The sequence below is a fragment of the Diplotaxodon limnothrissa genome, linkage group LG13, assembly GCF_057381915.1.
Source record: "Diplotaxodon limnothrissa isolate DT_005_m linkage group LG13, D_limnothrissa_male_GT1.1, whole genome shotgun sequence".
NCBI classification, from domain to species: Eukaryota; Metazoa; Chordata; class Actinopteri; order Cichliformes; family Cichlidae; genus Diplotaxodon; species Diplotaxodon limnothrissa.
The window spans coordinates 8,993,576-9,021,478 of record NC_140608.1 but is presented as its reverse complement, the minus strand read 5'-3'; the positions used below and the strand labels follow the sequence as shown (position 1 = coordinate 9,021,478).

At 41.7% G+C, this 27,903-nt stretch overlaps 1 protein-coding gene across 1 annotated transcript in view; it reads left to right on the top strand.

Annotated features, from left to right (window-relative positions):
• The window catches only part of LOC146619816 (ankyrin-3-like), a 124,224-nt gene that overhangs the window by 90,373 nt on the left and 5,948 nt on the right, over positions 1–27,903 (top strand). Inside the window, exons 27-43 of the mRNA XM_085369763.1 lie at positions 429–516; positions 1,898–2,007; positions 3,736–3,960; positions 4,076–4,230; positions 4,869–5,080; positions 5,281–5,488; positions 6,688–6,784; positions 7,777–8,005; positions 8,118–8,243; positions 9,256–9,378; positions 9,916–9,942; positions 11,701–11,782; positions 13,053–20,306; positions 21,120–21,194; positions 21,570–21,701; positions 22,115–22,258; positions 26,434–27,865. Coding sequence (XP_085225889.1) covers positions 429–516; positions 1,898–2,007; positions 3,736–3,960; positions 4,076–4,230; positions 4,869–5,080; positions 5,281–5,488; positions 6,688–6,784; positions 7,777–8,005; positions 8,118–8,243; positions 9,256–9,378; positions 9,916–9,942; positions 11,701–11,782; positions 13,053–20,306; positions 21,120–21,194; positions 21,570–21,701; positions 22,115–22,258; positions 26,434–27,865 — 10,719 coding nt within the window. The remainder of the gene's footprint in view (positions 1–428; positions 517–1,897; positions 2,008–3,735; positions 3,961–4,075; positions 4,231–4,868; positions 5,081–5,280; positions 5,489–6,687; positions 6,785–7,776; positions 8,006–8,117; positions 8,244–9,255; positions 9,379–9,915; positions 9,943–11,700; positions 11,783–13,052; positions 20,307–21,119; positions 21,195–21,569; positions 21,702–22,114; positions 22,259–26,433; positions 27,866–27,903) is intronic.

Below are 27,903 nucleotides of genomic sequence, written 5' to 3'. Positions count from 1 at the left end.
TCTTATCTGCCAACCAGGTGCATATAAGTACAGTCTGCTATTCTGTCATACGTCATCATTCAGGCAGACGTAGTTACACTAGTGCTCATGACAGACGTATAGACAGAGCTGTCTTTTTTCCTTTCAGGCCGCCTACTTCTCCTCTTCCTCTTTCCCTCTATCTCTTAATGCAAAAAACTGACCTCACTCTCATTTCCATCTCTGAATAACGTGCTGCAATATCTTATCCCTGTTCAAATGCAGACTCTTCTGCTTCTCTATTTTCCCCATATTACTTTTGGACTCTCTGTCCAGTAAGTGAAACCCCTGGAGGTTACATGTAGTAATGGATTCCTTGCTTTTTGTTTTATGCCGTGTCCCCCTGCCCGTCACTTGTTGTTGCCCGCGGCACTGGGTTGCATGGTAACATGTAGCCTCCGCTCCTTCAGTTCGGATAGGTCCAACACGCTCAACCGGAGCTCCTTTGCACGAGACAGTATGATGATTGAAGAGATTCTGGCTCCTACAAAAGACACGGTAAGTTTCCTTTCTTTCGACACTATTTCCAAGCCTTCTGTCACCTTCTATCCACATTTTCTTCTTTGCTTTTTGTTGTAATTGTTGTCTTTCCTGATTAAAACACAAATTGGATAGATTAAAGGCAGAATCAGAGTAGCTTCATTCATCTTGCACAAGGGTCATAACAGAAGAAGTGTTAATGCCATGCCTGCTTTTGCCAAAGTGCTGAGAGTGAGCATATAGCACCTTGATGAAAGCTTTAGTCAAACCCATGAGCTTTGAGCCCCCCACCTCCAGCTTCCTGAGGGAAAACTGCAGTGCTCTGCAGCGCTCATCTGTCATTACGTTGTTTATGTTGGTCTGTAGCAATAAAAGAACCTGTAACTCTTTTCCTGAAATTATTGTTAATATTTGTTTCAGCATCACCCAAGATCCCAAACAAAACTTAACGATATTTTGTAGTTGTCTTGAATTAGAAAAGCAGATGTTTTGGAAATCATTTGACTATTTAACAACACTACTTTACTGTCTTATGTCAGAGAGCTTCCTGGTAAATTGGTGCTGTATTAACCTGTAAATATTATGTATATGAGATTATGTTTGCTTTGAATTATCTGCGTTTTGATGAGTGAAGTTTCAGTTACAGTCACCTATTGAATGTAGATGCTAGAATCAAGATGTATTCAAGGAGTCAAAATTGTTTTCCTCAGTGGAGCACAAATCCTGCAGTGAAGCACGGCACCATAAATTAATTTGTGTGGGCCATCTAGTACCTATAATGCGACTGCTGAACTGTTTTTCTTCTTCCCTAAGCTTCAGAGTGTCTGTAAAGACATTTCCTACTTGGTTGACCCACTCAATAAGGTATAAATGTCGTTGGATGTCTGACTCATTCGTCGGTTTTGTTATTTTTCATTCGCAGTGGTTCAGCTTCCATTTCTCTCAAGTTTTGCTTTTCCGTATATTTGTTTGTTTTGGGTCTTTGCCATAAGTCATTCCCATGCTCCTTTCAGTGTACGAGAGTTCCAAGATTCAGTGTTCACATCCTTCTTTTATTAAAGCTGATCTTTAGTTTCAAGTTTCTCAGTCATCATAATTATATAGTATCATCTTTTATTTATGCGCCTCAAGTGCCTTTGTGTCCTGGCTGTTGTAAGACCATGGACAGTGATGGAAAACATTGGTGAAATAGAAGCTGTAAATGTAATCAGCCCATATCTATCATTGCAGTGAGTGATAATTTGTTCACTTTTTGTCATCTTGCACCTTGTTCCTTTTGTCTGGATCCATTAGTCAGTTTTGCAAATCTGCTGTCAGTTTTCTTTGTCATCCTTTTTCTTCTTAACCCATTCTTTACTTTCTGTGCTCTTTTCCGTGTCTTTGGATCTTCCTCAACCAGCACCTTGCTGTGACCAGAGATTACAGTTCGGAGTGTATGAGACGCTACAGCTGGACTCCTGACACTATGGATCACAGCCACAACACTGTGTCTAGTCCAATTCACTCTGGGTAAGAACAGCTGCACTCTCATCCAGCCTGGGAAGATGTTTCCCAGCATGCATACACTTACAGTACATGTGAAACGACACACATACTGCATGTGCATTCATATAACTATTTGCAGAAATCACACATTTTATATGCTTACTGCACGCAAATGTTTCACTGTCTTTTGCTCTCCCCCAAAGAGTCAATATTCAGCAAACTCTGCAGCACTGATGCAGACATGGTGCAGGGCTGTGGGATTTCTGCAGTGCTGCTACTGTACATTAAAGCAACAAGACACACTTCACCCTCTAAAACTCTTGAGTTCCCCCATGTTCACTGCCGTCATTCTATTTTTATCATTACGGAAACAAACCGCATACTTTGTGAGCTCATGGTACAGTGGCTCATGTGTTTCACTTAGATAAACCGATGCGTCTTTTACATACTTTGAATATACGACATCATAAAGTGTTAAGATCTGCTCAGAATAGAGCGTGCTGTCTTTGCACAGAACTTGCACATAACTGAAAATATCTTTGGTGTTACTGAGAATTTAAATAGTGGGATCTATCATTTTAAGTTTTGGATCTTTCTTTCTATTTATGACACATTATTTTACCTTCAAAGCGTGCCTGTTTATTTAAATATTACTGTGTTCATTGTCATTTTGTCCTCATTTTTTTGTCCTTATTTTTACTGCATCCCTTGTTTTTTCACCTTTTTAGTCTTCTTTCATCTCGAGTAGTCATTAGAGATCCCACCAGTGATTATGGAACTGCTACTAAAACTAGGTTCTGGGGGTTTGCCTCCTGCATTGTCTCCCATGTGTTTATTTTGCAGCTTCTCCTCCCCGCTCCCTCAGTATGACTCCAGGTGATGACTGAGTTTGCTGCTCTCACCCATGATGGCGCAGTGATGTCACTCGCTCCTCCACCTCTGTCTCCCTCTCATCTCGTCACTGTCTCTTCCCTCTCCCGTCTGTGCCTTTGTCATCTGTGTGGTCTGGTGTTTCATTTGCACTGCTTAGATCTTAGAAGTTTGTAGTCGACATGTTTGGGACTCCTTCTTTATTGTGCTATTCCTTACTCTCTCATTACACATAAAAAATAACACCTCAGTCTTCTGACAAAATATACAGGGATTTTACTGTTTGCAACATGCTTAGCAAGCAACACTTATGGGGAGAAAATTCAATGTGTGGCTTTAAATTAAAGCTGCACAGGCAGGTTTGTATGCCTACCCAAAACTTACTCCGTCTTCTTATTTGTGTAATTTGGTGTATTTGTGGGACGCCACAACGTGCTCTTGATTTGAAGAATACCGATCGTATCGACCCAAGTTGAAACATTAGTTCTGGTGTTTAATATTTGACCACTTAATGCTGCTTTACAGGGGCTGAATCTTTGGCACGTGCTCACTTACAGCCTCAGTCCTGGAAACTAAACTTTCTACAACTTCATTAGCAACCAGTTTAGTTTCACACAGTGTTTAGTTCCCTAAACTCAGGCAGGTGAAGGTGAGAACAGCCAAGTTTCAGAACTCAAAGCATCGTTTTTCTCCTCTCTATCGTCCTGTCTCTTCCTCTTTCTCTGTTTTTGTTACTTTCTGTCTTTTCCTTCACTTTATTTTGGTGTACGGTGATCACAGCATGGGAATCGTCCTCCCCACTTGTGTCCGTAGCTTTAGTCTATCTTTCTCTTTTGTCGTTGTTTTGTTTCCTACTCTGAAATGTTCTTCTTCATCTGGCAGGTTCTTGGTCAGTTTCATGGTGGATGCCCGTGGTGGTTCCATGAGGGGCAGCCGCCACAATGGCATGCGCATCATCATCCCTCCCAGGAAATGCACGGCACCCACACGTATTACTTGTCGCCTGGCTAAAAGACACAAACTGGCCTATCCTCCACCCATGGTAGAGGGTGAGGGGCTGGTCAGCCGACTGGTGGAGGTCGGACCTGCTGGGGCTCAGTTCCTTGGGTAGGTTTTGGGTTTTTTTGTAGTAGGCTAGGAGACAAATCAAAGGTTTTTTCTTCTTTCTTTCTTAGATTGTGCACCAATTTAACGAAGATTCTTATGCTCTGTTTCCTCAAAGTCCTGTGATTGTGGAGATCCCTCATTTTGGTTCAATGCGGGGGAAAGAGAGGGAGTTGATCGTGTTGAGGAGTGATAATGGTGACACGTGGAAGGAGCACCAGTCTGACATTAGACCAGAAGACCTCACAGAGCTGCTTTCTGGAATGGATGAAGGTAACAGGAAGGTTATTTGGTGTGCTCCACATTTTATCAACCATCGTTGGGCTTTTTTGTGTGGAGTTTGCATGTTCTGCATGGGTTCTCTCTGGGTACTCTGGCTTCCTCCTGGAGTCTCAAGACATGCAGTTAGTGGAGTTAGGTTAATTGGTGATTCTGAATTGGATGTAGGCATGAATGTGAGTGTGAATGGCTTTCTGACTGTCTGTGTTAGCCTGTCCTTGGTCTTGCCTGCCTCTCAACCTATGACAGAACCCGGAAGTGGATGAGCAGAAGATGGATAGATATTTATTTGAAAAGCAAATTGCTTTTGGATGCATTGAGTTCCATGTACAGTGAACAGCTATCATCTGATTACTACGGCATAAAACTTTCTGCGTTCCTGTCTTTGTTTGCCAATGGAGATTAATTGAAAGAGCTCATAAAAATCTAATGATCACAGATGATTTGTTGCAGAAATACCATTGATCAACTCAAACTACAAATGGAAATTACACAAACAGATATACTGCATATCTGTTGCAAATATCTGTTTATGAGTGCAAAAGTACACAAACACATATATAAATATATATTTATGTGTGTGTGTGTGTGTGTGTGTGTGTGTGTGTGAAATTCTTCTTCTCATCTTGCAGAGATGGATAGTCCTGCCGAGTTGGAGAAGAAGCGTATTTGCCGCATCGTCACTGGAGATTTTCCACAGTATTTTGCTGTGGTGTCGCGGATTAAGCAGGAATCTAATCATATGGGTCCTGATGGAGGGGTACTTTCTAGCAGTACTGTTCCCATGGTCCAGGCCTCATTCCCCCCAGGAGCTCTCACCAAGAAGATCCGTGTTGGCCTGCAGGTACAGTAGGACTCCTAATGCCCACTTAAGTTTGGTCTGTATGATGACGGTGCACTGATTTGTTTCTTTACCTTACCATTCATTTTAACTGCTTAGATCCCTTAATTTGTTAGAATATTTTAAAATTGCCTGATTTGGAAGTAATCTGAGTTTAATGGCCAAATATTTTTTTCTGTACATCTTCCTGGCCTTCTGTTTAGGCCCAGCCTGTGCCAGATGACATGGTGAGGGCAGTCCTTGGCAACAGAGCCACCTTCAGCCCCATTGTCACTGTAGAGCCGAGGAGAAGAAAATTCCACAAGCCGATCACTATGACGATCCCTGTCCCACCTAGATCGGCAGAAGGCCATCCCATCGGCCATCGAGGCGAATCGGCACCCTGCCTGCGTCTCCTCTGCAGCATCACAGGCAAGCCGACCTGTGTATTAGTAGAGCATGACAATACTCTTGTGGTACCTCTATGCAAACAGCTTTTGCAGAATTAACATTTATTTCCAAGATTCCTTAAAAGATATCTTGACAGTCATTACATTTCTTATTTTTGTTTTAAAATGTTTTTACTATTATATAGCACTGTGCAAAAGTCTTGAGCCACCCATCATCAATTCTGTTTTGCTTCCAAAAAACAGACTTTTTTAAAGTGTCTTGAGCAACAATTCTCAATTTTGAAGTTTTTCTTTGGAAATTGGCTATATTTTAATTAGTTTTCAGTCCAGTCCGTTTACCTTGGCATTTTCTGAGGATGTGTTGTGTTTGTCAAGCCACTTAACACTGCCCTAAATATGAATCATTTAAGTAGAGAAAAGGCACTTGGCAGGCCTAAAAAATGTCAAGCACTCATTCACAGTACTCAATATGTACAGACAGAATGAGGAGAGAGATTCAACAGTGAGTGTTTATGGCTATTTGTAAAACCTAGTGGAGGCTTTGTCATGGATTGGGGCTGTATTTCAGCCAGTGGTGTTGGGAATCCTGTCAAAATTGATGGAATTATGAATGCAGAAAGATTCACTATGCGATACCATCTTTTTGGGAGCATGAGATTGATCTTAAACACATCACCAATGCAGTAAAATCATACCTGATTAGACAAACACACAGTGGAACCCTCTCAGTCATGGATGGGTCTCCCCAGAGCCAGGACCACAACATTGTTGAAGCAGTGTGTGATTATTGGAACAAAGAGCAGCCAGCATCCAACGAAGAGCTTTGAATGTCCTTCAAGGATCCTGGAGAACTTTTCCTGAAAGCTAATTAAAGAAGAATAAAGGTGTTCATAACAAATACTGACTTTCAAGCTTATTAGAATTGTGAAAACTCTGTTTTTGCCTTATCTACTTTGTTTCCATTTACGTTTTCACATGTCAGTACACCTATTTTCCATTTTTCGAGGAATATATACAAAATGAAATAATAAACATAAGGAGTAGCTTTAGACTTTTGCACAGCACTGTACAAATCATTATGAGTCGAATAGTCTGATCAGTTCTACTATGATAGTAAAAAATGCAGAGCTAAGAAGATAAAAGAACAGCGATTACGTAAGCTAAAAACTGCCCATGCTGAAAAGGCAGTGAGCTAAATTTTTGTCCCTGTTTTTAATGCAGGAGGAACCTCCCCTGCGCAGTGGGAGGACATCACAGGAACCACACCACTGTCCTTTGTAACTGACTGCGTTTCCTTCACCACAAATGTTTCGGCCAGGTGAGACACACTCGTATGTTATACACACGGCAAATCAGAACTGGACCACTGCATATATAAATATACCGATGCCCAAGCTGTCAGTCAATCGTCATGAAATGATCTTGCTGACAAACAGACAGGCAAACAAATGGCGCCCGTGTTATACCTCTGACTTGAATGATCTAAATCTCTCAATTTTGATTAATTGGACTAATTATGGAGTGAAACTGTTACATTTGTGGAGGGAGAATATAGTACATTGAGCCCTAGAAACAGGTGTAACTTTCTTTATTAATAATAAATAATAATGACTAGATGTATCAATAATAAAGGTAGTAGGTTAAAGTATGGTTGGTTCAGTGTATATTTATCAATATCAAATATCAGTGTATATTTTATATTTTCTGGAGACCTTGATAATAAAAGCAGTTAGTTGCAGGTCTAGTCTCACCTCAGTGGAAGTCCCAACAAGTAACCCAAGAGAGTTTAACTCTCTTCCAGAAAACATTGTTGTGAGCTTCAAAATATTGACAGTGTATTTGCAGAAGTCGGCAGTGAATGCCCAAATATACCACGAGATAAAAGCTCAAAAATGCAACCAGTTAGTTGACAGAATCCCGAGTTCCCCTCTGATAGAGTTACACTCAGTTACACATTTAACTGTGTGGTGCAAAGTCAGTAAACCACAGATTGTTGAGGTATGCTGTTAAACTGACCTCAGCAAGTGAACCTTTCAGTTACATCACGCAAAGTCATGATTTTCCATCCTAACTTGATTTAAATCATGCGGTGAGTGTGTAGCCTGATACTAACAGAGCACCCTTTGGTACTCTATAATTAGATTACTGCACAAATATCATGTGTCTTTTTGCATCCTTCAGAGAAATAGCCACATTTGTTTGATCACTTAGATTATTATTTAGAATGACTGTTATACACCTGTGAGAAGATTCATACAAAATTGCTTTATTTATTTACTTTTTGTGTCGCCTCGGATCTTTCCCCCTCAGGTTTTGGCTCGCAGACTGTCACCAGATTCCTGAGACGGTGAGTCTAGCGTCTCAGTTATACCGGGAGCTGATCTGCGTGCCGTACCTGGCCAAATTTGTGGTGTTCGCCAAGATGAATGATGCTGTTGAGGCTCGGCTGCGCTGCTTCTGCATGACGGACGACAAAGTGGACAAGACCCTCGAGCAGCAGGAGAACTTTGAGGAGGTGGCCCGCAGCAAAGATATTGAGGTGGGATGCAAACAAATGTTCTGCAGTAAGAGAGTCTAATAAAAACTGCACTGACAGATAAAATAAAACAATGTGCTGTGATTCTATATTTTTGGATAATGGATTTCTGTAGGTTCTTGAGGGCAAACCGATCTACGTGGATTGTTATGGCAATCTTTCCCCTCTTGCCAAAAGCGGGCAGCAGCTGGTATTTAACTTCTTCTCCTTCAAGGAAAACAGACTTCCTTTCAACGTAAAGGTATAGGATGTGTTCTTCCTGTCACACTCTCTGTTAGCATTTACTGTAGCCTCCTTTATACAGGTGCATTTCAGTAACAGCTCTCCTTTCCTTGAGTCTGCATTAATTATCTCATGTTCTGCACATGCTTATGTACATGTACATGCTTATAAGTGGATTATATTTTTCCCTGTTATATCTTTACTTGTATATAAAAACACTGCAATAGGTTGAGGTAGGGCTGTTCGATATAACGATATATATTGGATGACGATATAAAAACGTCTATCGTTTCATTTTATGCTATCGTTTGTTTCGTGGTGTTGCAAAATAAACTGTTTACTGCAATATTTTTTCATCGTTTTGATGGTCACTGTGGTGGCTATATTAATTTCTTAAAGTTCTCTCTTTCTCTTACATTTAATATAACCACACTACAGACAGACAAGCGTTTGTTTTTATGCGTTGTCGTTAGCAACAACGACGGTAAAACCACCGTGTGTCCGCTTGTTCCACATAAACCTTTCACAATAAAGCTCAAGATCCTGTTGAGACTTTTCAAAATAAACGGAATCACGTGAAAGATGCAGAGTGTTTACGGATGAGAAGCAAAAAAGAGCCGTCAGGTGCTAAAAAATAAACCTTAGACTCAAATGTTAGAACAGGCTTTTCCCCGCAGCACGCCGTGTAATAAATACTCACAAAGAAAACGGTGGCCGTTACAACTTATGTCTAAAATGTATAGTTTCATGCATCGGTTAAAACACGCGACTCCAGGTACATGACGCGCAGCTGGAAACACTTCACGCAAGTCGAGCTGCCCGAGATTCACAGAATTTACAGAAAATGTTACATTTTTGTGATTTATATCGTTATCGGACGATAGATGTCTTAATATCGGGATATGAGATTTTGGTCATATCGCACAGCCCTAGGTTAAGGTGCAATGATAATTACTCCTGGAATTAAGAAGAAATGCATTTTTTTTATTGACATTAGGTTTTGTTGAACAAGTGTTTACTGTCTTCTGCAGATCAGAGACATGGGCCAAGAACCATGTGGGCGCCTCTCCTTCCTGAGAGAGCCAAAAACCACAAAAGGCCTTCCACAGACTGCCATATGCAATTTGAATATCACACTGCCAACCCACAAGAAGGTACGATTTCCATGATTAAACTGTTGATTGTTTTAGGCCACGTCATATCATCTACATGTAAATGAACCAGTTGAAGAACAACAAACACTGTCCTCCCGAGACCAAGAGAAATCTTTGAAGCTCACCTGGTCTAGAAGTGACTGCCTGCTCCTTGTGTCTTTTATTAATGTTAAAGCCTGTGCCAGTCATAAGACCCCACAACGTACACATTGCAGCCACACATGCACATCATGCTTTGCTTTAGTGCCTGGCTCTCTGTGGGTACATAAAAATTATGCCAAAAAAACAACAAAACAATACTTTGTTTGTTTGTTGTGGTGTTGATTGATCACAAGAAACTGTATTTCCTTTGCTTTTGCTTTTGTTTATTTTGCTGTGTGTATTTATTAATCCCATAGATTTTTGATGCTTTTTGTTGTTTTTGCTGCTCCATTTTCATCCCCTGAGTTTTATTTTCACCTCCCGCTCACTATAACGTCCCTGCTCTCCATTGTGTCATCTCTCTCCTCTCCTGCAATGCATCTTGGAATACCACAGGATATGGAGTCTGATCCTGATGATGAGGTAAACAAATTCTTCATCATCACACGAAGCCGCTTCTTCTTTGTCGTCCTTTCTGTTGGCTTTACTGCAGAGAACGTTGTAAATATGCGTTTTGCAAATACCTTACCTCAGTTCTGTACCTAAATGTGGAAGATGCTTCTGAGCGCACGTTTTTACACAGCCGTGTCAATCCTGACCCTGCAGTGCATGAGTGGAAATGGCAATTGTTTTAATCTGCAAGGATTTATTTATCGTTGTCTCCATCCCAAGTCCAGTGGAGCCAGTTGCTGTATAACATCTCGGCTTGTTTTTCATCACTATCTTATTTTTCATACATGTTAAACAGGACTTCGTCATTACTATAAACATATAGAGACTTTGGTATATTTTGTCAGCCAGACATGTAACCCTAACTTTTATTATTTGTCCACTTAGGCTACGTCCACACGTACATGGGTATTTTTGAAAACGGAGATTTTCCGTTTTCGTTTTATAAAATAATCCCGTCCACACGTAAACGAAAAAATGATGGAAAATGCTGCTAGGAACATGCCAAAGCAACAGGTGGCGATATATTCCTAACTGTGTAGAAATGTTGGCCAATCAGAAGTCTAGAAGCCTCGGTGGGAGATGGTAAACAAAGCTGGGGCATAGAAGCAGAACCGAGTCGTATGTGTGGAGGGACAATAACTGTGTGTGTATGTGTAAGCATTTAAACACTGCAGACAGTAAAATTAACAGTAACAGTCTACCTCCATTGTAGAAATTCATTTCACCGAAACATTAACGTGGCGCACAGTGTGACATCAAGAAAGGCGCACACCTTTGACGCTGCATTTTCTCCGTTTTCCTCATCCACACGTAAATGCAAAAACGGAGTTTTCAAAAATATCCACCCTGGCAGGTGTTTTTAAAAATCTCCGTTTTCAGTGACCGAAAACGCCGTTTACATGTGGACGAAAGGTGCAAACGCATAGAAAAATCTCAGTTTTCAAAAATACCCGGGTACGTGTGGACGTAGCCTTAGTCGTTGGTTTTTTGTATTGGGGTTTCTCGTATTTTTTGTCCTTTTCCTTGGCTTTTCTGTAACAATAGTACTAACTCTCTCCATTGCATGGCAAAACATTTATGGAAGAGGATTCCAACAATAAACGTTTATTTCAACAAGAGTGTGATATTGGAATAGTTAAGGTTCGGCAAACAAGTTCATTAGGATTTGCAAAAAACTGTAGTCATAGTTTCAAAAACTTAGGCTGTTTGTCTGCAAAGAATAAACACACTGCACTCACTTTTGTGAGTTACCCAACTCTTTACAAAGGCTACATTTCACACTAGTTATTGCTTTTACACTAAAAATTGGCATCAGATTAGATTTTAAATCATGAAATGCATATTTGTTAAATATGAACATTTGGAGAACCTATTGATACCAACACTGACACAGTTATTATTATTGACGTTTTAAGATTTACCATGATGTGAAGATGAGAAGAAATTTATTCAATATACCATACTTAACTGTAAGTTGCACCAATTACTAGTGCAGGGATTACATGCAAATCATATATCGTTTACAGTTTTTTGAAGACACATAACTGTAGTGCCTCCCTGTGCAAGTACTAACAGCATTCACTGGTAGACTAAAAAAGCAGGTTTATTTCCTTGCACTATAACTTCTAAATTAACAAGTTAACAAAAATATTTATTTCTGTTAGTTTCAAGCACATTTTACTTCATTTTTATGTTGAAGCATCTTTTGTTCTTTTTTGTTTGTTTCAGACTGAAAAGCCAGAGCGACGTCATACCTTTGCCTCCTTAGCTTTGCGTAAGCGCTACAGCTATTTGACCGACCCAGCAGCGAGTGAGTTTCCCATTTTTACCTACGTGAAATTTTTAATTGGTTTCAGATATTTATGTTATTTTAATCAGTTTTAGTGTCTGAAAGGTCCCATGATATAGTTTACATATTTCTACCTCTCATTTACATATAATATAGAACCCTGACAAAACATGTCCATCGAGCATTTATTCCTACCACCCAACACATACTCTTTTATCATCTTTCATTCTGCAAACATTTGCATGGTTTCCTGTGTGTCATGCTTTGCTTACCCACCCCATGTTGACAAAATGTCTCCCTGTTTTGACTGCTATGTTATTGTCACTGGTGTCAATGTCTGTTCGTGTATCATTTGAACAGAAATGTTTTAATTCATGTTGAATAAAAATATTATTTTGAATTGTTCTCATTCTTTCAGCAGCCATTTCACTCTTTTATTGGCTTTATGATTGCGTGCGGCTGTGTATATTAACATGAAATAGGTTGCACTTTACATGAACTTTCTTCCCCCCACAGTGACTCTTTTAGAGCACAAGATTTGATTTAAAAACAATTTTTTTTCCTTTAATTAAATCTTGGAATACCTTTTCTCACAGATATTATGTTTTAGGGCCGGAGCTCTTTCTTCTCGATCCACTATCTTTGCTTTATTTTAATATGTCTAAACTTGTCTTTCTGACAATTTTGTGAAAAGTGTTAGGATTATTTAATAGTATACTTAGCTAGAGATAAAATTGTGACCATTTAAATAAATCTTTCATTGCAGGTCACATTTTTTTGTAAAGTGCAACCTCATATTTTATTTTAAGTTGTGACCAAAATATTAAGGTGATATTTTTTTTATTAATAATATACACTTGTGGGGTCACCTGGCATTGAAAATGTACTAAATGAAAAGAGAAAGACCTTTTAATCAAAGATACACAGTAAAAGGCAGTGTTGTTAGGAGCAAATAGATTAAGCATATCAAAAGTCAATGGAATTGCATATTTTTGGTTATCATGACCTTTTTGTCACATCTATCATATCAAGCATTTTTGTTTTTGTTTTTTGTTTGTTTTGTTTATTTTTTCCAAGATCCATTCTCTTTTGAGTGTATTTATTCTCATTGCTCATCATCATTGTAATATGGGCCTTTTACATTTCAAGTGTAAAATTATGCCTTTGAGAGTAATGCCCTTTCTGACTGACTCAAATTTCTCTTTCTGGTTTTTATGTTTTATTTCAAATTATTTTATGTTGGATTTTATTTTTACTTCCTTATTGCTTTTGGTTTAAATTACTGTTGAAGAAACAACTGATCGAAGCTCGCCGAGAACACAGCCTTCTAGCTACCCTCACAAACCTGTCTTTTCAACGAGACCTTATCAGGCGTGGTCGCCTGTTCCTGTCGCCGTCCCTGGCCAAGCCAAGTCTGGGTTTGGCTCCCTCTCCAGTTCGTCATCCAACACGCCCTCTGCCTCTCCATTAAAGTCTGTCTGGTCCATCAACTCTGCCTCCCCCATCAAGACAAACATCCCTGGATCACCTGCCTCTTCTGTAAAGTCAGTTAGTGACATAGCCTCTCCCATCCGATCTTACAGAACCATCTCCTCTCCTATAAAAACGGTAGTCCAGCAAGCTCAGTACCCCGTCCAGGTCAGCCCCAGTCCCCTTTCTTCACCGGGCAAAAGTGCCCCAGATCCTCTGTCTATGAAAGGATTGGCAGCATTGTCTGCTAGAACCTCCCCTTTAACTGTCCCTGAAAGAGGGAGCACTCTTCTTGAAAGATCATCTATGGGCATGACCCCACCAAGCTCTCCCAAATCTTCTCTGAGTATGTTCAGTTTATCCCTGCCATATAAGACTGTTATGGGAGGATCTAGTGGCACTGCATCATCCTCATCACCTATAAAAACTGTACCTGGTCTCTCTTCTGTGCGTTCCTTTGCCTCTGATGTCACAAGCCCTGCAAGAAACCTGTTTTCGTCCCTTTCATCACCACTGAAATCCAACTCCTCCCCAAGTGCTGCAGCTTTGATTAATGGAAGTGTCTCGCCCACACAGTACCGTTCTTCATCCCCAACATCTCTTCTCTCCAGCAGTCTGCAAGAAAGGATACAAGCAACCACCAATGCTGCAACCACAAGTGTCAATGCAGCATTTGATGAAGTTGAAAAAACATTCAATTCTTGCTCTGCAGGCTATGGCACCCTGAAGTCCATGTCTTCTTCTGCGTCTTCCTCATATCAGTCCATTAGATCATCAGCTTCTAATTCCCTGTATCCCTCACTAAGATCCCCCACTAATGTTACCACTGCTGTAACGTCTAGTACAATGACTGTTCCAGTGTACTCTGTTATTAATGTGCTGCCAGAACACCAGTTTAAAAAGTTACCTGAGGTGTCAAAGTCAGCTGCTGCTCTTCTATCCCCAAGGAAGACTGTGCCAGTTGAGGTAAATGCTCAGTTGCAGTCTTCCTTTGCCAAAACGCTTTCCCCTATCAAAGCTCCCTTTTCTGCTGGCCTCAAGTCAAATACCACATCACCACTGTCATCTAGTCAAGAGATTCTGAAGGACGTAGCTGAAATGAAGGAGGACTTGATTCGAATGTCAGCCATTTTGCAGACAGACCCAAATTCCATAGCAAATAAAGGATTTCAGTCTGATTCTCCCAGAGAGGCTAAGATAGAAGATGAGGAGCCATATCGGATTGTGGAGAAAGTAAAGCAAGACTTGGTAAAAGTCAGTGAAATCCTCACTAAAGATGGTGTGAAGGATGGTAGGGTTTCCCTGACCAGGGATTCATTGGATGACATACATTTCTCGAAAGTACAAGTTGAACAACCGCCAAGCAACTGGAGCTATCCTCCAAGATATGAGACAGTGGTCCCTCAAGCCAAATCGAAAACAATTCCTGATCGAGATTTCAATCTGTCCAAAGTGGTTGACTACCTGGCCACTGATGTGGGCAGCAGCTCTTTCTCCAAAATGTATGATACAAAGCATAAAGCAGATGAGGGCAAAAGAGAAGAAGATGGGAAAGAGAAGCAGAAACGTGTTTTAAAACCCACCATAGCAGTTCAGGAGCATAAGCTCAAAATGCCTCCAACAAACATGAGGTCTTCTTCTTCTGACAAGGAGATCAGTAAAATAGCTGATACGCTTTTTGGAGCAGATACTGTGCTAGAATCCCCTGATGATATCTCACATGAACAAGATAAAAGCCCTCTCTCAGACAGTGGCTTTGAGACCAGAAGTGAAAGAACACCCTCTGCCCCTCAAAGTGCCGAAGGCATGGGCCCCAAAGCCCTTTTTCAGGATATCCCAGTTCCACCAGTGATCACTGAGACTAGAACTGAGGTTGTCCATGTCATCAGGAGTTATGAGTCTCCAGAGGACAACAAACAACCTGCAATGGAGGATGCTCACCCAGTAAGATATATTGATTCAGATGCTAAAGGGCATCAAAATCAAACTACGTCAACTGCAGACCAGAATAAATGCTATTCAATTAAAGTCAGCCCTGACGAAGATCCCATGGGGAAAGGGATGAGGGTAAAGGAGGAAACTCATATCACTACCACCACCAGGATGGTGTACCACAAACCACCTGGCAAAGAATCAGCATCTGAGAGGTGTGAGGAGACGATGTCTGTGCATGACATAATGAAGGCATTTCAGTCAGGCAAAGACCCTTCTAGAGAGCTGGCTGGACTGTTTGAACACAAGTCAAACAATGAGGAAACATCTCAGAGAGTCCTCGAGGATCTCAACTCCAAGCCTAAAGTTGAAAGAATAATTGAGGTTCATATTGAAAAGGGCAATAAAACAGAACCAACAGAAGTCATCATCAGAGAGACAAAAAACCATGCAGAGAAGGAAATGTACTACTATCCAGGGAATAGACAAGATGAGGAAGAGACCGAGGAGTCTCTCCCAGTGTACCTTGACTCCCCAAGAGTGAACACACCCATGTCCCAGGAAGAAGACAGTCGCCCTAATTCAGCCCAGCTCATGACAGATGACTCTTACAAAACGCTAAAGCTACTTAGCCAACAGTCTGTTGAGTACAATGAGGATGAGTCATCAGAGCTTAGAGGGGAGTCTTACAATTTTGCAGAGAAAATGCTACTCTCTGAGAAATTTGACCAATCTCATTCTGACACAGAAGAATATTTGAGAGATAGGTCTCGCTTCTGCTCACCAGATAGAAGCAGTCACAGTGAGGGTAGATCAGTTGGGCCAAGGACAGAGTATGTCTTTAGGTCAACAAGAAACGTCTTTGATAAATCTGGACGGATGGCCAATGTTGATGACAACTTTGACAAACTGACACTTTTGCAATATTCATCTGAGCCTGGTAGCCCCAAGCAGTCTGTTTGGATGCGTGTGTCAGATGACACGCAGAATAAAGAGAGAGAACAGCTTATATATGAGGACAGGGTGGACAGAACTGTAAAAGAGGCAGAGGAAAAGCTAAGTGAGGTGTCTCAGTTCTTCCGTGATAAAACAGAACAGCTCAATGATGAGTTGTCATCTCCAGAGAAGAAATCTCGTAGACCAGACTTCAGAGAATCACGGTCAGGGCCCAGCTCTACACACAGCAGTCCAGAAAGATCAGCTTATAGGAGTGGGAGTAGTGGGGAAGAGTGGAGCAGGGAAAGGCTTCGAGGCAGGTTCACCTCCAGTGACAGGAAATGTGCCAGTTTACCAAGCAGTCCAGAAAGGAGAGTATTGTTACAGTATTGTGATTCCGACTCAAGAAGACAAGGTGATGGTAAATCACAGGTAACTACAGGTGAAAGCCCTAAACCTTTTCAGATGTCTTCCTCCAAAGTCAGTGCAGTGAGGCTAAAGTTTGAGCAAGAGGCTCAAAGGCAAGATCGGAATCCTCAGGGTGTCCAGAATTCAAATCCCCCTATCAGAAAGCTCCAGGAAAGTAAGCTTCCTGTTTACCAGGTATTTGCTGGTTCAGGTGTCCCAAAAACAGGAGATGGTGTGGGAAATCAGAGGAGTTGTCAAGAGAGTGAAACAAATAAGTTCTCACCCAAGCATGAGACTAGTGGAAAAAATCAAGAAGAGAGCAAGTTATTCAGAACATGGGAGAACCAGGGGTATGGAAACTATAAACCTCAATCTCCCAAACTATCTAATTCATTAATCCATGATTCTATGAAAGGCAGCAATAATAGTGATTCCCAAAGACAAGAAACAACAAAAAAAATAATCTACACAGAATTTGTTGTCCGAGAAAGTCCAACCAGCAACGATAGTCTAAAAAAAAACTCGGAATCACAAATTCCTGTAAGAAAGCCATCTAATTTCTCAGAAAATCAGAAATCTCCCCCTTTAAAATCTGATACCCCTATTGAACCATTTGAGAGGGCAGGGTCTCATAGTTCAGCTCGAAATCGGGTACACAGTAGCTCTGAATCCAACAAGTCTACCCGTGGATCATCATTAGGAAAATCCACAGATTCATCAGAGGGTAGCCAGTCAAATGTAGTGTGTAATGGTGTTGATAGTGACCAAGTAGAATATTTGGATCAAGTAACTCCTGTAGTTGTAACTGAGGGTTTTAAAGATATTAAGCCCTTGCCTGTTTATGTCAGCATCCAAGTAGGAAAGCAGTATGAGAAAGAGACAGCTTCGGGTCAGCTGGGAACATACAAAAAGATAGTAAGCCATGAGAGTAGGACAGTGCATGAAACCAGGGGTGCATTTTACTCTGTCAAACAAAAGCAGTTGCCATCGCCTCAAGGAAGTCCAGAAGATGACACTCTAGAACAAGTGACTTTCATGGAAAGCTCTGGGAAAAGTCCTGTTACCCCTGAGACTCCCAGCTCAGAGGAAATGAGCCTGACCTCCAGAACGCCAGACTCTGTGATAGGCTTCATGCCTGGCATGCCAAGTCCTATCCCAGAGGAGTCTGAGGAGGAAGAAGGAAAGACCTTCATCTACAAAGAGCCCTCAAAGGAAAAACCTAAGCCAGCTTCCCCAGAGAATAAAAAGCAGGATGGAGAGAGACAAAGGTCAAAGGACAAAAGAGTGGCTTATATAGAGTTTCCACCACCTCCTCCTATAGAAGCAGAACAGTCCAATCCAGAGAAAAGGGGTTCATGTGCTTCTTCCTCAGAGACAGAGATGATGGAGGTTAACCTGCAAGAGGAACATGATAGACACCTCTTAGCTGAGCCAGTCATCAGGGTCCAGCCTCCATCCCCTATTCCCCCTGGAGCTGATAACAGTGACTCTAGCGATGATGAGTCCGTGTTTCATCCCATCCCACTCAAAAAGTATACATTTAAAATGAAGGAAGAAGGAGAGAAACGTCCAAAACCCAAAAAATCTGAGAAAAATGGAGATAAGGACTCTGGGATTAATGGTGTAGTAAAGGGAGAGGAGGCTGATTTTGAGCAAAATGGCAATGATCAGTCAATCACTGACTGCTCAATAGCGACCACTGCTGAGTTCTCTCATGACACAGATGCAACTGAAATTGACTCTTTAGATGGGTATGACCTTCAGGATGAGGATGATGGACTGAGTGAAGATCCAAAAACATCTAGTCTGTCTAATGATGGAAAAACAGCGGGTGCATTTAGCCAGTCCAAGCTTGAAGTGATAGAGGAAGAGAAATGTGAGGAAGGGGGAGATGGAAAGACTAAAATCAGTGCATCTTCTCTGCAAAGTAGTGGGGATGAAAAAGATTACACCCTTGAAGGAAGACATCCAGATAGACAGGGCTTTGGAGAAAACTACTTTGGCTATCAACTTGAAGAGGAGCTGAATTCACCCTTTAAAACAGTGGCCACCAAAGGTCTGGACTTTGACCCCTGGTCCACAAAAGGGGTTGATAATGAAGGGGTTTTTGAGTCCAAATCAAAAGATGATGACCCAAAACCCTACGGCTTATCAGTGGAGGACTCACAGGCTACAACTCCTGACACAACCCCTGCTCGAACACCAACTGATGAGAGCACACCGACTAGTGAGCCTAACCCTTTCCCTTTCCACGAAGGGAAGATGTTTGAGATGACCCGCAGTGGTGCTATTGACATGAGCAAGCGGGACTTTGTTGAAGAGAGGCTTCAGTTTTTCCAGATTGGTGAGCATTCCTCTGACCCTAAAACAGGGGAAAAGGGGCGAGGGGGCAAGATCCTGGGGGTACTTTCCTCTCAATCAAAAACAGGGGAGAGGGCCACTGTAGATGGAAAGGTGAAGGTTATAGATACTACCACAGACAGCAGCACTACACCAACAACACCAGCAGCAACTACAGCAAAATGCAGTCCTGCACAGCCTCGCAGTGACACTGGCTATGCTGGTACTGATGCCCCCATCTGTGAAGCCATAGCTGAAACTGCCTCGTCTTGCACAATCACAGCCTCTAAGGTTGATTCGAAATTACGTACTCCTATTAAGATGGGCATAGCTGCCTCTATAACTGTGAAAAAAGACTCAGGGGATCTCACTGATTGTAAAGCTGAGATATCTGAGGGCCAGCTGGTGCCAGAATACATTAGTATAGAGGGGCAGTCTACAGACAGCAAGTCTAGCAGCCGCACTTCGCCCAGATTAGAAAGAAGAGATTACCCCTCTGAAAACTGCAACAACAATAATAACCTTGAGTCCTCCAATGTACAGGCCAACTACATACAGTGTGGCAGTGTGGTGTTTAATTTGCAGTCCTCTTCTGAACCCACCCTCCAAAAAGCTAGTCGGATAGAAACGCTTTGCTTTAGGGAATTAGAAGAAAGAGTGGAAGTACACAGCAGTAGTCAGGTGCAGGAGGAGAAAAATGAAACAGTTAAAGAAAATGAAGTAAAGCAGCCCAAGTCAAGACTTCCAGTTAAAGCATCAGGGTGGTCATTTCACACGCAGGGAACAGCCATAGGTAAACAGAAGCCGAAACAAGCAGTGAAAGTTGAGGTTAAAAAAAGAGGCGAGCCAGCCATAGCCAAAGTAGAGCCCAGGTCTAGGATACCAATAAAGGATGTTAAAAAGAGCAGCCCTGCTACTACAGCTAGCTCAGTTGTTTCAGTTCGGGTTACCTCACAGCCAACGAGGGCACTGGCCACAGAGAGAGCAGCCATACAGTTGCCCTCAAGGCTTCCACTGAAGGACAGGCATCAGATCAGCAGTGTCGCAATTGAGGGAGTATGTAGACCAGACAGACAGGAAAACCCTAGTGAGCTTTGTAAGCGCACCATCGAATACTTTAAAGACATTAGCGGGGAGACGCTAAAGTTGGTGGACCGCCTGTCAGACGAGGAGAAAAAGACGCAGACAGAGCAGTCGGAGGAAGACAGCACCTCCCGGAGCACCTCTCTGTCGGACGCCTCCCAGCCTTCCCAGCCCTCCCAGCCCTCCCGCTCATCCAGGTCTGGTAGAGGTTCGAGGGCTGAGGCCGGGGCCGCGTCCGTAAGGGCAAAGGTGGCGACGACGGACAGGGCCTCCGGCAGTGAGAGGAGCAGGAGGAGTAGGCGGACTGGTGGGAGGAAGGAGGGCAGTCAGGGACTCACAGGGTCTCGAACGCCTCCCATCGCGGAGATCAAGCCTAGTTTGTAAAATTTTCACACTATGTTTAAAATACATCTATATATTTCTATATTTCACTTGTAGTTGCATGACATCGTTGTGATTGTTTAATGGATTGACTGGAATGCCTGTGGCGTGTTTACATATTCCCTTCAGAATAGTAGATGTCATTTAAATTTCTTTTTCATTGATGTACTGTGTACTGTATTGTCCGTGTCGCAATATTCTCTTTCTTCTGTTCTCCTCTTTTGACCCCGTTTACCTTCCATAGTTAGAGTCAGCATGCCAGTAGTAGTGACTGGTCACTGGCGCAACCAGTCACTTGTTTTACAAATCCTGGTCTGTCTCTGTCTGTCTGTCTGTGCAGGGTTGTTACTGAGTTATTGTGGTAGTTTGTTTTTACAGACTATTTCATGCAGCTGTCATTTAAACTAACTAGTGTTGGCAAAGAACACACAAAAGCGTCTTCGCATGTTAACATTTTAGATTCTAACATAGACCTTTCCACTGTAGATTTTTAGAAGTCTGTTGTTGAGAGTCATGTTATGCTTTGTTTTGTCACAGAGAACCACTTACTATGTAGACACATTTATGTTCCCCATAGCGTCTCTAGTATGAAATATCCTTTCCTTGCCATCTTGTGGAAATGATTCCAGTAATATGGTAGCCATAGTAATCAAAATATTTGTATCACAGCTGTAACTAATGCTGATAATCATGACTAATAAGTGGCCAGGAAAGGAAAATCATACACATGTATTTTTCTTTTACATTAGCGTGTAAGTGTAGAAAAATGTTATTGGTATTAATGAATCAATGTCTTCTATCTTGCCAGGTCCCCAAAGTCCTTGTGAGCGAACGGACTTGCGCATGGCTATAGTTGCAGATCACTTGGGACTCAGTTGGACAGGTTATAACCACTGCTTTATTTATTTCTCAAGCCCCCGAGCCTTGTTATTTACTGCCACCTTCAGGCTGACTGTCACCCAGAGCCTCTGATACTATACGCTGTTATAATGTAGCGTTAAGATACCAGGTTTAAAAGCCTTAAAAAGGAGAGGAATTTTAAATAATTTTAAATAAAGTGATGGATCAGTTAATGCTAAAAACTTTTTTTTTTTTTTTTTTTTTTAAACAACAGGATTTTTTTAATCATTTTTATTGTGTATTTGTATTTATGTTTCCACTGTACATAAAATGATGGACAATTTGTTTATGGATAGTGCAAAAGAAAAACACTGAAGTTTGAGTATTCATGTTAGACTTGGTTTTTGTGTCTGAACAGAGCTGGCTCGGGAGATGAACTTCACAGTGGATGAGATCAATCACATTAGACTAGAGAACCCGAACTCTCTGACAGCACAGAGCTTCATGCTTCTTAAGAAATGGGTCAGTCGGGAAGGGAAAAACGCCACAAGTAAGATTATTTTTTATGTCTATACATCTTTCTTTTTACTTACTCTTGTTTTTGTTTCCATTCTTTTTCAGTCATTCTGCTGTTGATTTACTCCTGAAAGTTCTTTTCAATTTTTCAATTCAATTCACTTCAATTCAGTTTTTTTTATATAGCACCAAATCACAACAATAGTTGCCTCAGGGTACTTTATATTGTCTGGTAAAGTCATATATTGTCATTCCTTATTATCGCCCCTCACTGAGGTTTTCTGCTTTCTTTTTTGTTATTCTTTTCTCTTTTCTTTTGAAAAATCATCCAGATGCTCTAAAATATATTTGCTTAAAAATTGGTTTCGCTATGACTAATCCAAACGTCTGCATAATTACATTTGCTCAAATTCCTGTTTTACTGTTTTAATGTCTCTTCTTCCTCAGCGGATGCCTTAACTGCAGTGCTGACCAAAGTCAATCGGATGGATATTGTGACTTTGCTGGAGGGGCCAATATTTGACTATGGTAACATTTCAGGCACAAGATGTTTTGCCGATGATAACGCTGTTTTCCGGGATCAGGCTGATGGTAAAGTTTAGCTTTGTCTAGCTGACCTCTTACCTCTCCCTGCTACCTTCTTTTTCTTGTGGCAATGCATGGATCACATATGTATCATACTAGTGAAACCAAAACCACAAGTGGTGATTTACACTCGGATTTAGAATTTGTGTGAACAGCTGGGTCTTACCATTCCTCAAAGACGTTCCTTTTGATTCTACAATATATTTGACACTGAAATTTCTGCTTTACATTTCAATTTCATTTTAATATTTAGTTTAAATGAAAACTTTTTTATATAGCACTTTATTACTTGCACTGATTTTAATTGGCTTCTGTTAAATTAACTCTCATTAAAATTAGATTACGCTCAGGGTAAATACTCTGCAAATCACTGCTGTATCCAGTTGTCACAGAAGATTAATATACATTGTTAATTTCCACTTCAAGTGCATGCTGCATGTTAACTATTGCTTTGAATGTTTTTCAGTGTGTGACTTATACAGAAATAATATAACCCTATAGTTTGCTTTTCTCTGCTGACTTAGTTTAGCTCTCCTAGTTCTCCTCCAGTTCCTCAGAGCCTTCCTTGGATAGATGAGAGAATGTCTTCCTCTGTGAAACCAGACTGCCTCTTCCTCCTCCTTCTGTTCCTCCTGCCTCCCATCAACTCCCACCAGCAGTATCCACTGCTGATAACAGCACATAACTGCTCTTAACAAATGTAAAGTCATGTGTTGGCAAAATCCTCATATGCCTGCTCCTTATCCACCCATATTATTCACTCGTTGTCCTGTTGTGCAAGCATGTTTCACTGGGTTTAATGTAGTTTTTGTTTCTTTTTATCTCTCTTATTTTGTATCTTACCTTATTCCTTTCCCATAGTTTGCATAATTATCCCCTTAACTTCCGGAGGCCCTGAAGCAGCTTTCATCCTGCAAACACCCAGTCCTTTCTTTCCAACACCAACCCCAACACCTCCACCCACTCCCCTTACACCTTCAGCAGCGCTTTACTGTCACCCCTTCCCTCCACGCCGCTCGCCAAGTTATGAGTCGTCCATTTTGCTCAAAGACTTGGCACCTTCAGCTCCATTTCAGCCGGCAGAGTTCGACGTTTTCACCTCTCCCCATGCATGTCCCATCCCTCAGTGTCCCAATACTGACCCTCGTCAATTCCCGGCCTTTCCTTTCTCTCCCCTTACTTCTTCCCCAATCCCTCTTATTACCTCACCTTTACCTTCTTCACCTGCTCCTCATTCACCATCACCCTTTCTTTCTTCTGCTATATCTGTCCCAACATCTCCCACATCTGCTCCAGCTTCCCCCAGACTCAGCATACCTACTCTGGACCTTTTGCAAGCACTATCAGTCACTTGTCAAACTGGTGATACCTTCAAACCTACAACAACTCCGCCCAACCTCACCCTTGCACCCTGCGCTATGTCTCCTAGCCATTCTCAGCCTATCACCATACCTGTGTCAGCCATCCACTCTACAGCCCCAGGCACAGTCCCTCCTTCTGTCACTGCCTCCTCAAGCAAAGAGTCCCTAGTGACCCAGCTGGCCTCCTCTTTCCGCCCAGTGTCCCCACTTTCCATGTCTACCCTCCCTCCCATCTCTCCTTCAGGATCACGTTGTCCTAGCCCAAGTCCTTCTTCCCCGCCTCTCCGCTCATTGTCTCCCTGTCCTGTTTGTCAGTGTACTTGTGCACCCTCAGTCAATCCACCTCCCACTCAAACCCGCATCGATCCTTCTAATATGGAAATATACCTTTAGCATTTGCTATCCTTTATCTTGTTCTCCTTCCACTCCATGCTTCTTCCTACTAAAAACTCTCATCTGTCGTCTATCCCATGTGAGCATGTAACAGACCACCTTGGTAAATATTAGCCACATCACACACTATAAGGCCTCATGTCAGTAATAGTTCCCACTTTTAATATCTTACCTCACTGACAAAATCTTTCAAATAAGAGCAACTTCGACCAGCATTTGTGATTACTACTTATAAAATACTTCTTTATATATAGTAGGTTTAATATTAACCTAATCAGCCATAACATCAAAACCACCTGACTAATATTGTGGAGGTCCCAGTATTACAATCAGACAGCTCTAAACCATCAGGAGATCAACATGAAGCCTGTATTAGTGTCTTGTTCTGTCCAGATTGGACTTTTTCCAGGGCATCTCACTGATGTAGTTTTGTTAATTTTGAAGTTCATATCAACCTTTAGATTAATATTTTCCAGTAGAATATTGACTTCACCTCTCACAATACTTTTAATGTTGTGGCTGATCTGGTACAGTTAAATGTATGCATTCATTTTATTTTATTTATCTAGTATCCAGCCATCCTACCATCTTCCATCTTATACAAACACGCACACTGGATATTACAAATATGACATCTCTCATTTAATGGTTTCTCATTATTTTTGCTAGTTCCTACATTGTAGATACATACTGAAGACAAATATATGAAGCAATATATATGAAATTATGTAGCAAAGAAGAAATTGATAATTAAGCCTAAATATGTCTTATATTTTAGATTCCTCAAAGTAGCCCCCCTTTGCTTTGTTGACAGCGCTGCAAACCCTTGGCCTTCTCTCAGTGAGCTTCATGATGTAGTCACCTGAAATGGTTTTCACTTCACAGGTCTGCCTTGTTAGGTTTCATTTGTGGGATTTCTTATCTTCTTAATGGGTTTGGGAACATCAGTTTTGTTATGCAGAAGTCAGGTTGGTACACCTGACAGCCCTATTTGACACCTGTTAGAATTCATATTATGGAAAGACCCAATTAGCTAAGTAAAGAGAAACAACAGTTCATCATTACTTTAAGAACTAAAGGTCAGGCAGTCTGAAAAATTGCTAAAATGTATCTGTCCCCAAGTCCAGTTGCAAAAACCATCAAGTGCTACGACAAAAGTGGCTCACATGAGGACTGCCCCAGGTAAGGAAGACCAAGAGTCACCTCTGCTGCTGAGGATAAATTCATCCATGTCACCAACCTCAGAAATTGGAAGTTAACAGCACCTGAGATTGGAGCTCAGATATATAGCACACAGAGTTCCAGTAGCAGACACATCTGTACCATACATCAGCTGTTCAGAGGAGACTTCGTGAATCAGGCCTTTATGGTCAAATAGCTGCTAAGAAACCACTACTAAGGAAAAGCAACAATCAGAAGAGATTTGTTTGGGCCAAGAAACACAAGGAATGGACATTAGACCAGTGGAAATCTGTGCTTTGGTCTGATGAGTCCAGATTTGAAATCTTTGGTTCTATGTGCCGTGTCTTGGTGCGGCACAGAAAAGGTGAACGGATGGTCTCTGCATGCATGGTTCCAACTGTGAAGCATGGACAAGGAGGTGTAATGGTGTGGGGGTGCTTTGCTGGTGGCATTGTTGGAGACCTATTCAAAATTGAAGGCACACTGAACCAGCATGGCTACCACAGCATCCTTCAGCGAGATGCCATCCCATCCGGTTTGCGTTTAGTTGGACCATCATTTATTTTTCAACAGGACAATGATCCCAAACACACCTTCAGGCTGTTTAAAGGTATTTGACCAAGAAGGAGAGTGATGGAGCACTGCAACAGATGGCCTGGCCTCTACAGTCACTTGACCTAAACTCAGTCGAGATGGTTTGGGATGAAATGGACTGATGATCTCTGGGAACTCCTTCAAGACTGTTTGAAAACCATTTCAGGTGACTACCTCATGAAGCTCATCGAGAGAATCCCAAGAGCGTGCAAAGCAGTAATCTGTGCAAAGGGTGGCTATTTTGAAGAATCTAAAATATAAAACATGTTTTGAGTTATTTCACACTTTTTTTGTTTACTGCATAAGTCCATGTGTGTTCATTCATAGTGTTGATGCCTTCAGTGAGAATCTATAATTTAAATAGTCATGAAAATAAAAAAACACAAACCTTCTGACAATTTTTAAATTGTTAGAAGGTTCAATAAATGCTCCATTAAAAAAAAATTCTGGCAATTAGTTCATGCTTCAGGCTTTAAAGGGTTAAATGTATCCTTATCCTAGGTAACGGTTGTCTGGATACATGCTTTACATTTCATTCTCTGTGCTATTGTCCATGTCATGTGGTGTTATGGTGTGTTTTCGGGTGTTAAATTGTTTGTGTTATGCTTTGGTGTGTGTATGTCTGTACATTTTTCATCCTGTCACCTACAGATTATCAGAGCATTCTAGTGGAGCTGCAGTCCCCCGCCACACTGCACTCTGATCCCTACTTCCTGGAGTCTGACCTCCCCGTCACTCCCAATCCTTCCCTTGCACACCACCAACAACAGCACCATTACCCAGAACCAGACACACCTTTGCTTGCTGACACCCAGCCTCAGCCCTTGCCTTGGAGTCCAGAGTTAGAGCCCAGTAACAGAGAGCCAGAAAGCCCCCCTAGGAGCCCCCCTAGACCCTGTGAGCTCACCCTATCTGTCCCAGTATTTGAACTTCCTGATCCTATTCCCTATAAGCCAAGAAAGCCCCACATTGCCCTGAATGATCAGCTGCTATTGAGCGAGGAGGAGGACCGATCTTTTCAAGAAATGGAGCCGATCCACAGGCCCAGGTCACGGTCCTTTCCCACGATGTGTGAATTAGATGTTGATATGGCATACACCACATCTTCCCCTTCATTATCATCAATTTCATCGATAACCCCTTCATCACCAGAGAGAGCACAAATTGGAGATGGAAGAGTGCAGCTGGATCCCTTTAATGGGGTAAAACAGGATGTTTGTTTGAAAAGAGGTGAAAAGGAAGTGACAGAAGAATTAGGGAAGGTTGTTGAAGTGGCTGCAGCAGAGTTGGAAGAGGGAAGTGCATTAGTGGAAAAGTGGGTAGAGCGAGACTTAATTGAAAATGTGGAAAGAAAATGTGAGATGATAACAAAAGATAGGTCTAAACTAACAGAGGAAAATTTGGTGGAACAGAAAGAGGGGTTTGAAGAGGAAGAGGAAGATTTAGTGAGTAACCAGCAGGATAATATTCATGACGGGAATGAGGGGACAGCCTATGTTATGGAAGTGGTGAGAGATGTACAGCTGTTAAACGAGCAGTATGACCTGCCAGGAAATGAGCATGAAATGGAAAAAGCTTGTGCCACATTTGAAGCAGATAGCAGAAAAGTTGATGGAGACGCTGAGAAAGTTTTCTGTAAGGGTGATAGAATAGATGATACACATGAAGATATGCAGTTTAAGGATTCGACGTTGTGTGGCAGTGAAAAGGATATTTGCAGTACATCACAACAGGACGTCGAGGACCAGACTGTAGTCCGCCTCTCCCCTCAGGCCTGGGATGAGGCACTTGAGGAACTTCAGCCCAATGAAGAAGATGAGGAGGAGGAGGAGGATAAAGAGATCAAAGAAGAAGCATTAGGGTCTTTGTTGGAGGAGGTGAAGAACAAAGGTGGCTCAGAGGAAAAGGAGGAGAACGAAGAGATGACCAAGTCCAGGATTCAGGAGCTTTGTGATCACGTTGAACATGCAGAACAAGACCTTTGTTCACTTTCAGGTTGGCACAGCGATTCATCCAGTGTCAATGTGGAACCACCAACGCCAGGACGCAGTGTCAGCTCAGACTTGCTCGACAGACGAGAAAGGTAAAATCTTTTTTTTTTTAAGTACAACGCTCAAATAG